Raw genomic sequence first — 12,615 nt, 5'->3', positions numbered from 1 at the left:
GGTCTTTTTTTAGAGTTTTAGAGACGTGAATGCTGACATGAATTTTTGTTGCTTTATGTGTAATGAAATTTTTAAAAATATTATTTGAAAAAAAACGCGATCATACAAGTTACAAGGTTAAAAATACAAATCAATCGTTTTCATTACAAACAAAATTTAAAAAATGCAAGTTATATTGTTAAAAATACAAATTAACTCTTGACACGACAAAAAAAATGAAAATTACAATAAAAAAATAGAAATCACTATTAACATGACAAAAATAGAATTAAATACAGAAAAAAAATTAATTCTTCTTTAAATATAGCACACGTGGTAATGGACTAAAGCACTGATTACGGAATTCTCTACCCCGCAGCAGTGCCTTCATCCAAGGCCAGATTTTTTCTGCCCAATTTTAATTTTTTTTTGCCCATGCGATGGAATACCACTCATAGGGGGGGGCACGCCCCCACACCCATAATCGAACTAAACCCCTGATTACTTACTGAATAGGTGCCAGTCAACAGTTTCCAAGAGAGAACTGGAACGACATATTAAAATAGACTAAAACAAAGGTTCTGCTAAATCGCTTATCCCCTGCGGAATGTAATAAATTAGCATGATGGGTCATGATTAAATATTATGCAGTCACAGTTAATTTACTAACTAATTAAATTTCCATGATGTCATCTAATAACCCCACTGTTTTCAATTCATTTATTTCAATTTTTCTTTTTTCCCAAACATAGTCGACAGACATTAACATGGAAAATTGTCGGCATCTCCAAAACCATGTGCAGATTATAAACACGGACATCAATATGATCAAGAACTCCCCGCCACATTCGTTCATTGACTTAGAACCCGAAGTCATAGCGCTCTGCTTAGTAAATCGATGCTATCATATAGATACTAGCTTTCGGGCCACGAAATTATTTTGCTCCTACTCGACTTCGGTAATATTTGTGTATATTTACGAGCTATTCGAACTGTTACTCCTGAATAAATATTCGAAAGATTACAAATGTTTGGAAAAAAAGTTGATCCAAGTCGAATTCAATAACTGAAATGAAACAAAAAAGTTTAGCCCGATCAGGTACCCTAATTCCTTGACGATGATAGAACAGTTACTCCGACAAAGCATGAAACATATCCTCGACGTCTTCATCTTACCTAATCAAATTTGGGTTAGGTAACGTTTAATGATTAAAAAAAATTAATAGTAAAAAAGTCTCAAATAATTGAACTCCATGTATGACGTATTCATCATACCGAATGTCAACATAACCCCAACTGTCTCCACTCACCCCGACCTTTCCACACACACACACATTTACTCGACGCAGTGTCTCTGTCCACCTCCACGAATCGCACCGTAATTTCGATGAAGCTTGTCGGAGTCGTCTTCTTCTACCTCACACCCCTCGTATTCCTCGCGTATTTCATCCGAAAACTCATAATCCTACCTCTGAAATTCCAGGCGCACTTCAGAAACCAAGGTGTCGAGGGGCCTGCCTACCGTTCGATCTTCGGGAACTCCGCCCAGATACGACGACGGATGATAGCCAACGCGGAGTCGAAGCCGATCTCCGGTATTTCGCACGACATAGCTCATCGAGTGATGCCTCATTACAAAAAATGGTCAACAATGTACGGGAAGACTTTTCTTTATTGGTTCGGGCCCAGGCCCATATTGGCTGTGGCGGATCCGGATATTATTAAGGATATCTTGTTTAATGCAAATGGGCGGTTTGCGAAGATTGAGTTTAACCCGAGTTCTAAGGTCTTGTTTGGTGAAGGCCTTGTTTTGCTCGAAGGTGAGAAATGGGCCGTTCATAGGAGGATCACTAGCCAGGCCTTTAACATGGAAAGAGTTAAGGTGAATTCGCCTCCCTTGCTACTCTCCCCTCTAATAATTCTAATTAATAAATATATTATTTTTAAAACTAATTTAGCAATCGGATCGTAATTGTGTGTTCTATGATGATATTTAATTAACAGGGTTGGATTCCTGAAATAGTAGCTAGTACTCAAAATATGCTCGGCAAATGGGAGTCAAAAAGAGCAGAGAGAAGTGAAGTTGAGATGGACGTGCATAAAGAACTGCATGAACTCTCGGCAGATATCATATCCCGGACAGCTTTCGGTAGTAGTTTTGAGGATGGGAAACGAATCTTTGAACTTCAAGAACAACAAATCGGTCTTGTTTTGGAGGCATTGCGAAGTGTCTATATTCCTGGATTCAGGTGACTTGCACGCAGCATGCTTTCTTGGTTTTCTCTATAAATGGGAACTTAATGAATAAGATGTGTTTTTTTTTTTTGCCAAATTGTAAATTGCTCCATTGACTAGGTTCCTAGGTATGCCTCTGAGTATGTGTTAAAATGGTATATTGGATGACTATATTGAGGGCCTCGACTAGCTGCGAGCATAGCAGTCTGACTTCAAAAAATACACAGATTTTGTGTGTTTAAAGTCTCGGTGCTTTATTTATTCAAAAAAAAGGTTTTGGTGCTTTATGTGAATTTCTAACCTGTGTACGTTTAGTTCATCGTTTGAAAACAACGCATGTTTTATGTGCTTTTCAAAATCCTTAAAAATAAAAAAGAAAAAGGAAAACTTGATTTTTGTCCTCGTGGGACTCATATAGACTTGGTTGTCTTGATTTGTAAGACTGGAAATTTTCAACAATGATTCCGAGTTGTGAAACTTGATTCAGGTTTTTACCAACAAAGAAAAACAAATTGAGGCATAAACTAGATCAAGAGACTCGACGCTCAATCCAAGCATTGATCGAGAAAAACAGCAAGAGTAGAGAAAATCCAAAGTCTCTGCTCACATTGTTAATGTCTCCATACAAGAATGAGGATGGTAAAGAAGAGAAACTTGATGCAGAGGAAATAATAGATGAATGCAAGACATTCTACTTTGCAGGAAAGGAAACGACTGCCAATCTTTTGACGTGGGCACTTCTTCTTTTAGCTTCTCATCCGGAGTGGCAGAGCCGGGCACGGGACGAAGTCCTTAGCATCTGCAGTGACAATGCACTGCCAAATGCCGAAAATTTGTCCAACTTTAAACTTGTAAGCTCGACTTACAAGTTAAATTTAACATTTCTGTTATTTTCTTGAAGAAATCATTCACTATGTTTGTCTTGATAATCTAGATTGTTGTGGTTGCAAGAAAAGAATTCATATATGCTAGAGGGATGGACGAGTCTGGCAAATCTGTGCATATTTAACATGAATAATACAAGTTTTTTCGCCCTTCACTAAAACTTTCTGTTTCCATTGATACATATCTGAGTTCATTCCTAAAGCTATGGTTCTAATTCAATATTTGTTCTGTCAATGATCCATACTTGTCAAAGGGATGATTTTTTCTGGATGTTCAAATGACAGATAACCATGATAATCAACGAGACCCTCCGCCTCTACCCTCCAGCAGTAGCAATGATGAGGCGAACATCAGAGAATGTAAAATTGGGACGCCTTGATGTCCCAGCTGATACACAGTTCTACCTTGCCATGACTGCTGTCCATCACGACACTGATATATGGGGATACGATGCAAATGAATTCAACCCTCTGAGATTTTCTGAGCCTCGAAAACACCTTGCTTCGTTTTTCCCATTTGGCTTGGGTCCAAGAATCTGCGTTGGTCAGAATCTTGCTGTTGTCGAGGCCAAAATCGTGTTAGCCATGATCATTAGACGGTATTCTTTCGAGGTTTCTTCCACGTATAGGCATGCTCCCATGCAGTCCATGACCTTGCAGCCTCAATATGGTGTACAAATCCTTTTTAGCAGGATTTAAAGTTAGAAGTGTCTATTCATCATGGATTGTTGAATTAGTCTGGTTTTTATTAGATAAAGACGACTGCCTCTACTGTGGGCATGATTAAATATGGAAATAAATGTGCTGTGTATATTCTCAATAAAATATGAATTCCCCTGAATCTTGTATTTGAATCAGATTGCTCGATTCTTTTTTAAAAAAATACTCTTGTTTGATAGGTGAATAGAATAAAATTTATAAAATCTTGATTAATCACGGAAGGCTGGAAACGTAAATCTAGAGTAATTATAGCGTAGAAATATTTTAAATTTTTAGAACTATTTATCTTTATCTATATTTATAAATTTTTAGATAACCATATCTTCTCTAATAAAAAAATGTGAAAAAATAAAATAACAAAAATTATTAAGTTAAACACTAATATATATGATACATGAATAATGATTAAAATTTTAAAATATAATTATCGTACGAGCTGGTGTGAGAAAACATAATTTTGTTGTATTTTTTTTAGAATATCAACACAAAATCATATGAGAAAATTTGTGCGTGGATAATCCTGCCAAAGCCTTGGATGTTGGATTTGCCTGGTGGGTGACCACGTGTTGTTTTAAGTGAAATGAATTATGGTTACCAAACTTTCACCAAAAATGTCGATTCACCAAATCAAGTTATAATTAAAAAACTATAAATGTTTCAAGGAAAACACTTTATCTATTAATTTATATTAGTTTTGGTTTGCAAACGTTGTATACATGTGCATTATATAGTATATAATATAAATTATTGCATGACCAGTAGGTTTTTTTTTTTGTAAAACATAATTATATTTTCTTAATTATGTGTGAAACGGTCTCACGAATCGTATTTTGTGAGACATATATTTTATTTGAGTCATTCATAAAAAAATATTACTTTTTATGCTAAGAGTACTGATTTTTATTATGAATATCTATAAGATATATGTCTCATAGATAAAAATTCGCGAGACTGTCTCAGAAGAAACTCATTTGTATATTTTTGCATTATTAAACTGTTTATACACTTATCACACTCATTTTTTTTGGAAAAAAAATTATGTGAGACGGTCATATAAGTTGTATTTTGTGTGACATATATCTTATTTGGGTTATCCATAAAAAAATATTATTTTTTATGCTAAAATTATTATTTTTTATTGTGAATATCAGTATCTAATGATAAAGATTTATGAGATCGTATCACAAGAGCCATACTCGAATATTTTTGCATTAAACTATTTATACACTTATCGCACTCCTTTAATTACTCAAAACTTTGTTGGGCTCTCTCTCTCGTTACGAAGCTTCCGGGTGCCACCTCAGTGGGTGAATTGGCACATGGTGTACGTGTTCCCTGCAGATAATCGTGAGTCAAATCTCCGAACGTTCGACGAATTCGATGTATGCTGCAGTATTCTGTTGGGATATCTAATTGGTTCCAGTTCCCCGATATCAATAAAGGTAAGTTTTTTAGTAACATTTGTTTGCTGAGTCATGATGAGCGAGCGAGGTGGGTTTGAGGCTGGGGTTTACGTGGATTTGATTAGTTCATCCTTTTTTGTTGTATGTATGTGTTTTGGAACTGGGGGAATGGCGCATATGCTGAGATTGCGTTCTGTTTAGCTTTTGATTTGAATTTTGATTAATTTTTATGAGTGATAATGGTTTTGTTAATGACTGAGTAGTATGGGGTATGGGGACTTGGTAGAATTTAATCTCACCGAGTTTCACTTTCTGACCTTTTCTCGGAAGGATTTGCTCTTTCCAACTTTCCCACGAGGCTACGCCGACTCAATTCTCCGGTCACATCCTGAAAACGAAAAAAAAAGACAGTTTTATGTTATTGTGTTTTCGACGTGCAAAAGGGAAACTTTGAAACTTCGTAGAGTTGGAAGTTGATCACGACGCGATATACTTCATATACTCTCTCCTTCCTAGTTGGCTCTAGGATATCTTACGGGTCAAAAGTTAGATGACCATCTTTAGCAGTTGTTTTTCATATTTGGATTACTACTGTTGTCATAATAAGGTAATTTGGAATTGTAACGAAAATTATAAAGATCAGTAATTATTTGGTTCACATATTCTTACACGAGCCAAATAATTTTTCATCTACTTCGCACAGCACAAACGCACAGATTCTGCTAATTCAAAAGTGTAAATCATTAAATATTTTAAGTAAAAGCTTAGTTTTACTAGTTGAAATCTGTGTATTAAGTTCACATCATGCGATTGGTACAATGATAACGCATTGAACTATTATATTTTGTGTTTTTTATCATCAGTTTATTCATCATCCATGGCCTGCGTATAAAATTTTCAGAAATCTGAGTTCTCATAACTTAAATTGGAGAGGAAGGTGCTCCTCCTGACTGTTGTGGATAGACGAACTCCTAGTAATGAGATCATCTTTCAGTTCATGGTCCTTGTGGCTCCTTCTGCTTAAAAAGGTGCTAGATTTACTTCAATCGAGTCAGGAAATGCCGTCTAACTATTTTTTAAACCTTCGTGGTGCTATCGAGCACGAAGTCCGGAGAACAATCTCCAGGAATCATAGGCGAGTACAAGAACATGAAAATGCTTTGATTGGCCAAGTGAAGTTGCTTTTTGGTAGCTCATGGTTTCGTCACGTGTCCTCAAGGAAATTCACAGACCCGCGGCTACTTGTATATCCTGGCATTGTTGCCGCTGCTCAAGCGAATTCTCATATTACCCGTCGAAGAAAGAATCCTTCATTTGTTGGAGCAGTTTTTCGTGCAATTTCTATACCATCTGTATCAGGTCCTTCATTTCAAGTTTGTGGATACCACTTTGAGAGTCTGTTTTCAGAGGCTACTCCAGTCTTAAGCATAAATTTGCAAAAGGCACTTATGGCTGCTTTTGTATCTGAATCGTCTCTTACCAATTGTTCAAGTTTGACCACTAGGCCTGCTGATCCTGTTGTGGTAGCACACCATTTTTTCAGTTCTTACAGAAGAAGAAGCTTTCACAGCCGTAGCGAAGTTAGCATGATTTCGAGAAATAAAGAACAGCCAAATAACTTGATGTTCTATGGGTATTTTATACAAAATGTTTCGAAGAGAAATGGCAGAGGCATTCCATTCCCAGGGTTTGACTTTGAGGGTATCCATATATCATCATCTGCTTGTTCCTTGGCTGGGACTGCTCATGATGTTTCTTTCGATAACTCTATGAGGGAGGAACAACAATTGAGTTCTGCAGATTCATCGGAGCTGTACGTTCATTTCAATTTGTTGAATTTATACCCACTTCTAACAATAAAGGGATTGAATATTCTGCTGCTTATATAATAATATAATATGCTTTTTGGTTACTTTTAGTTTAGTTTGATTCCCCTATTAGATGCTATTTTTGCTTTAAATCTTCCGGGTGCATCTGTCTGACATTCTTTATTTCTTTTAGAGGCTTGTTAGGCATCAGTATTTGTTTTTGTTGTTCGAATTCTTCTGACTTTGTGACGGTGAAACACTCTCCTCATCCTCGATCTCTGTAAAGATCTGTTCATAAAGACCTTTAAAGCTGGAAAAAACTTTAAGAGTGTTATCTAAACCTGGTTACCAATCAAATAGTCTTGCAATCACCATCAAACCTCAGATTAAGATCCACAATGTGGCTCATGTTCCTTATCAAACACAATCCTCGAGTCCACCTAAGAAACTTTCTTCATGGTTAAAATCATTGTTGTAATTCTTTTTGGATTTATATTCCTGGTCGGTTGCAGGAACATTCCAACTGACAGTAGGCTGAAACTAAATTCAGCATCTTGTTACCTGCCCCACCCTGACAAAGAAGAAACTGGTGGAGAAGATGCTCATTTCATTTGTACTGATGAACAAGCAATTGGTGTTGCTGATGGTGTTGGTGGATGGGCTGATCTTGGTGTTAATGCAGGGTATTATGCTCGTGAGCTCATGTCTAATTCAGTTAATGCAATTCAAGACGAAACTCAGGGTTCTATTGACCTGACTAGAGTCCTAGAGAAAGCCTACACTAGCACAAAAGCTAAAGGGTCATCAACTGCTTGTATAATTGCTCTCACTGACCAGGTAGCTTGTAATCAGCATATATTTTTTGTGTCATAAACATGATGAGCTACAACAGTGGATCATTCATACTTGATGTATGTATGATTTAATCGACTTTGACCAATCCCCTATTTTGTTCAGGGTCTCCATGCCATTAATTTAGGGGATAGTGGGTTTTTGGTGGTTAGAGATGGATGTACGGTTTTTAAATCCCCTGTTCAGCAACATGATTTCAATTTTACATATCAATTGGAGAGTGGTAATGGTGGAGATTTGCCTAGTTCTGGACAGGTTTGTTTGTCCCTTCTTTGTTTGTGATTTCTTTCTGCTAAATTTATGATTGACTTGTCAGTTAAGAACAGCAATCATTTGGTAAAGTGCGCACTTATTTTTTTAGGGTAGTTTTTGTAAAGTGATTTCAATTGCTCTGTAACGTAATTGAATTTGTCTGCTCAGTGATTGGTTGAATATAATTGTTTAGAACCCTGATATTTAGGTTGTCTAATGTCTGTCATTTCAGATTGCATTCCAATTTCCTGAAATTCCAACATAACTCGATTCTGTTGCTAAAATACTGTTGCTTGAATATTTTACTGATCACATTAAAATTTTGCTGATGGTCGACAACTAAATGATGCCTTCCACTGTGCTTTAAACTTAAGATTCTCTCCATAAATTCACTCTTCTTTCGTTGTACATCTGCTGGTAGGATATTGACATTATGATCATGTCAGGTTTCAAATATCTATTTGGCCTTCAAAATGCTCACTAGTTTGCATGGACCTTTATCTTTATGTTGGAGAACTGCTGTTGAACACTTGACCCTGAATTGATTGAATTTTTCTGTGCCATGCAGGTATTTACCATCCCCATTGCTCTCGGAGATGTTATAATCGCTGGGACTGATGGGCTTTTTGACAATTTGTACAACAGTGACATTACTGCTGTTGTGGTTCATGCTGTGAGAGCTGGTTTTGGACCTCAAGTGGCAGCACAGAAAATAGCAGCTTTGGCACGACAAAGGGCAGAGGACAAAAACCGGCAGACACCTTTCTCGACAGCTGCCCAAGACGCTGGATTCCGTTATTATGGTGGGAAGCTCGATGACATCACTGTAATTGTTTCATATATCACCAGTGATCACAGTGTATGGCCTCCCTCTACCCCTTCTCTGTATTCACTACACGTACGCACGAAGCACAGATTCTCGTGATTGCTGATTTTCTGTCTGTTACCTGTGAGACGTTCATCATTAAATAGTTTCCTTTTTCGAAATTTAGAATTTCCAGTGTCTAGCATCATTAACCATTATATTATTTTCTTCTTTTGTATTGTTGGATGTATTTTGGAACATGAGTAATTTTCTCATAGAACAGGTTTGTCACGCTAGTGCTTTTTCTCATGCAGGGCATCCTTTCAGCCAAAAGCTCTAAATAGATGAGCAATGAGAATTCTCATCATCTTCCACAAGTCAAATTCCATAAAATCTTATGGGACGACACTGTGTTGTGCGCGCTTTTCCGAACCAGTTGATGTTCTTATGGTGCATGCAAACTGTCTCTCTCTTGTGTGTATATATATATTTCCTTCGAGGATTCCATACTCTGTGATTTTCAAAACCGATGCGTGCTCAAATATTCTTGAAATGGACTTATATAGATATTACATATTTTTGGGATTGTGCTAGTGGATTTCAAGGCTGGGAGCCATATCTTGAACGTTTCGTTCTTTCGGGATCCTTGTGATGGATATTTATTAGTTCATTGATGTTTTACATCGTAATTGTTTATTCTTAAACTTCTTGATGTCTTACAAAATTCCTTTGTCTGTCCTTGTGTGTGATGTATTCAACCTCATGTTGAATAATTTGTATCGGAATTGAAGTGTTATTAGTCTTTCAGGTGAAATATATTGGACGTACGCGTTGTCTGTAAATGCATTTTAGTATGAAAAACTATATATTAAGACGTTATAGTATGAAAAAATTATCTAATAAAACGATGTGGACTTGGATTAAGAGTCAAAATTTTAAATTTGCTATACATTCACATTTTTCAAATAAAAAAATGTCTTTGATATTAATAATATTATATCTTTGTTGATTTAACTTAATTTCACTCGGTGGTGAAAACGAGGCAATTACAATTTGCAATTGAAAGTAGATTTTTAAATGATTTCGTATTGAAATATAGTTAGAAATTTATCAGGATTACTAAAAAAATATTAGTTGGGCAGAGTTACCAACAAATCAGTGAATTTGTTATTGTGAATTTGAATTTTGTAGGTTCTCGACATTTTCCTGGTTTCTCTTGATAATCTGTTCCTAGTCTTCATTTTCATCGAGTCCTTGACATGTTTAAATTTCTGCATGTGGTTTACTTATAGTCAAGCTTCCAGTGAAACTGCCTTTGTGCAAGACTTAAGTCATATCAATGTACCGAAAGTATTCATATTAAACACTAATTCAAACATCTACTTTTGATTGGTTTATCCCATTGATACTTGCTGCTCCTAGCACGTAGGTTAGATGGATAAATCCATCATAGCAGATAAATTAGTTTCATACTTCTGTACTCGATTTCGAAAGGCTACTGATTTATGCAACATTTTCAGTCTTGTTTCCCTTACTTGATCCACAAATTGTTTGTCCATTCACTCCGGTTTAAATTTTAAACACATGCACTGATTTTTAACTCAAGAATAATGGGGTTTTAAGAACCGACTATTAATTGCTAAAGGGCTAGTATTGTTACTCACCATTCTTCCGGTAAAAGTCGCATTTGCGATATGTTAACGTTTATTCACCCTTTTGATCCGGTGGATCATTGGCTGGTGAAGATGGTGCTTCTGGGGTATCCATTGAAGCTGGAGATTCCTTTAAATATACTGTAGGATCAGTTTCACTTGAAATTTCTTCTGAGGTGTCCATCGAGAGTGAAGATTCTTCACGGAGGAAAGGATTTTGTCTTGGTGGAGAATTAGTCTTGTCATCAGGAAGGGGTTCGAAGAAAATATAGATGTGGGAACTGTCTTGAACCCCATATTCTTTGAGAGTAACGTCGTCTTCATTCATCACATCATGCTGTTCAGCGTCGAGCATCAGAATGAGTCGGTCGATGGGAAGATTTTCTTGATTTGCAATCTCGTTTTTAAGGTCCCTTACCGTGGCTTCTTCTTCCACTTCTACATAGAACAGGCCTCCAGTCAATACCTCTGCCACCACCTTCATTTCAAGAAAAAGAAACCAATTTTGAGTTTTGAGTTTCATTTTAGATGAGTATGTAAATGTGGTTTAAAGAATTTGTTCATGCAAATTGGATTTTTGTGTTCATGGAGACTGCATTCTCGTGGGTCAGTTCTTCAGCATACTCTGCTTATTCTGTGTTGTTAGTTGTGTTGATGAATAATTGAAGAAGCAAGTACGATAGGACTTCAATTCATGCAAATCTTCTTTTTAACTAAAAAGGGAAAAACAAAAAACTTTGGTTAATAGATGATAATTTTAGATATAATTTCTTTTCATTTCTGGGAAGCACTTGTCATTCACGTCATTAATAATAGTATTAATAATAATTAAATAAACGTGTTATTAATTATCTGCATAATCTTCGGCTAATTAATAAGAGAGATCCTTACAGTGTGTTTGGCAACCAGGATTTGGGAGGATTTCATGAGATTTGGATTTCAGAATCCTATTTTTACTGTTTGGCAAGATGTTAAAATAAAAAGGATTCGGATTTATTTAGGATTTCATGGGATTTCAACAAGTATATTCAAATCCCATCAAATTTGATAAGATTTGGTGGGATTTGGATTTTAAAAATATAAAATTACTTTTCTATCCAACACATCATTCTCCATCAAAAGTTTCTAAATGGTTAGACTTTTTTTTCTTTTAATTTTTTTTAGAAGTTGAAAGATTTCGTTTAAATTTTGTAAGTTTCTTATGTTATTTACTGATTAATATAATAAAAATTATAATAATTATCAAAGCCTCTTTTACGTTTAATAATTAATTTCATGTTAAAGTTTGAAGTTGTTTGATGATTTTTTAATTATTATTTTATGTGCATTATGATTAATAAATAATAATTAATTTTTGAATTTACAAATACAAATAATAGAAAAGAATTATTAATTTCTAAACTTTTTTTAGTTACTTATGTTTATATGATTTCTAATGGTAGTTTAGTAAAATTTTAAAATTTCAAATTCGAATCTTTTTTTCTCCAAACAAGAAATGGATTTGTAAATACCATTTTTAAATTTTAAACCAAACACCAAATGGAATTTCAAATACTTGAATTTTCAAATCCAATTCCAAATCCAATTCCAAATCCTACGAAATCCTCTCAAATCCTGGTTGCCAAACACACTGTTAGAGAAATTGACTCAATGTGTTTGGTCAAATTGTTTCTTTTACCTACTCCTATTTCATAGTCGTAAAGATTAATAATTATTTTTAAAAATATTTACAATGAAATTGTAGTACTATTTTTTCAATTTAGTTTAGATTATAAAAATTTGAATATGATTTGTGTAATTAAATTCATATTGTATCCGCTATTTTTTTAAAAAAAATTAAATTGGTTTTATTTTGCTAAATCCAGTTCAAAATATAATGCATGGTGAAGGAGGTAAAGAGCCGTGGAGGAAGAAAACACGATACACGTGTGGATTTGGATTGTTTGAAATTTACAAAAGTCAACGGCTATGTTTTTGTGCGAGACTATATTTCTAATCGCAACCAGTAAAGTTTAACGCTGTTAA

At 35.2% G+C, this 12,615-nt stretch overlaps 2 protein-coding genes across 3 annotated transcripts; both read left to right on the top strand.

Moving 5' to 3' along the window:
• Nucleotides 1-1,236: 1,236 nt before the first annotated feature.
• LOC140807613 (cytochrome P450 734A1) lies at nt 1,237-3,965 on the top strand. The gene is made up of 4 exons (XM_073164554.1): nt 1,237-1,861; nt 1,984-2,228; nt 2,702-3,065; nt 3,384-3,965. The coding sequence occupies exons 1-4, from the start codon at nt 1,367-1,369 to the stop codon at nt 3,795-3,797; spliced, it is 1,518 nt and encodes a 505-aa protein (XP_073020655.1). The 5' UTR covers nt 1,237-1,366; the 3' UTR covers nt 3,798-3,965.
• Nucleotides 3,966-5,059: 1,094 nt separating this feature from the next.
• LOC140807176 (probable protein phosphatase 2C 55) lies at nt 5,060-9,780 on the top strand. Of its 2 annotated transcripts, none has more exons than XM_073163911.1 (6): nt 5,060-5,260; nt 6,123-7,034; nt 7,542-7,866; nt 7,987-8,136; nt 8,702-8,992; nt 9,253-9,780. In XM_073163911.1, exons 2-6 carry the CDS (start codon nt 6,199-6,201, stop codon nt 9,280-9,282), a joined length of 1,632 nt encoding a protein of 543 aa, XP_073020012.1. In that variant the 5' UTR covers nt 5,060-5,260; nt 6,123-6,198; the 3' UTR covers nt 9,283-9,780. The 2 variants fall into 2 exon arrangements, with proteins under 2 accessions (XP_073020012.1, XP_073020013.1); XM_073163912.1 differs by having other exon boundaries at nt 5,069-5,260; nt 6,085-7,034.
• Nucleotides 9,781-12,615: the final 2,835 nt, after the last annotated feature.

The sequence above is a fragment of the Primulina eburnea genome, chromosome 12 (genome assembly GCF_022965805.1).
Source record: "Primulina eburnea isolate SZY01 chromosome 12, ASM2296580v1, whole genome shotgun sequence".
Lineage (NCBI taxonomy): Eukaryota > Viridiplantae > Streptophyta > Magnoliopsida > Lamiales > Gesneriaceae > Primulina > Primulina eburnea.
The sequence above is the reverse complement of the archived record's forward strand: the minus strand, read 5'-3'. Positions and strand labels throughout refer to the sequence as shown.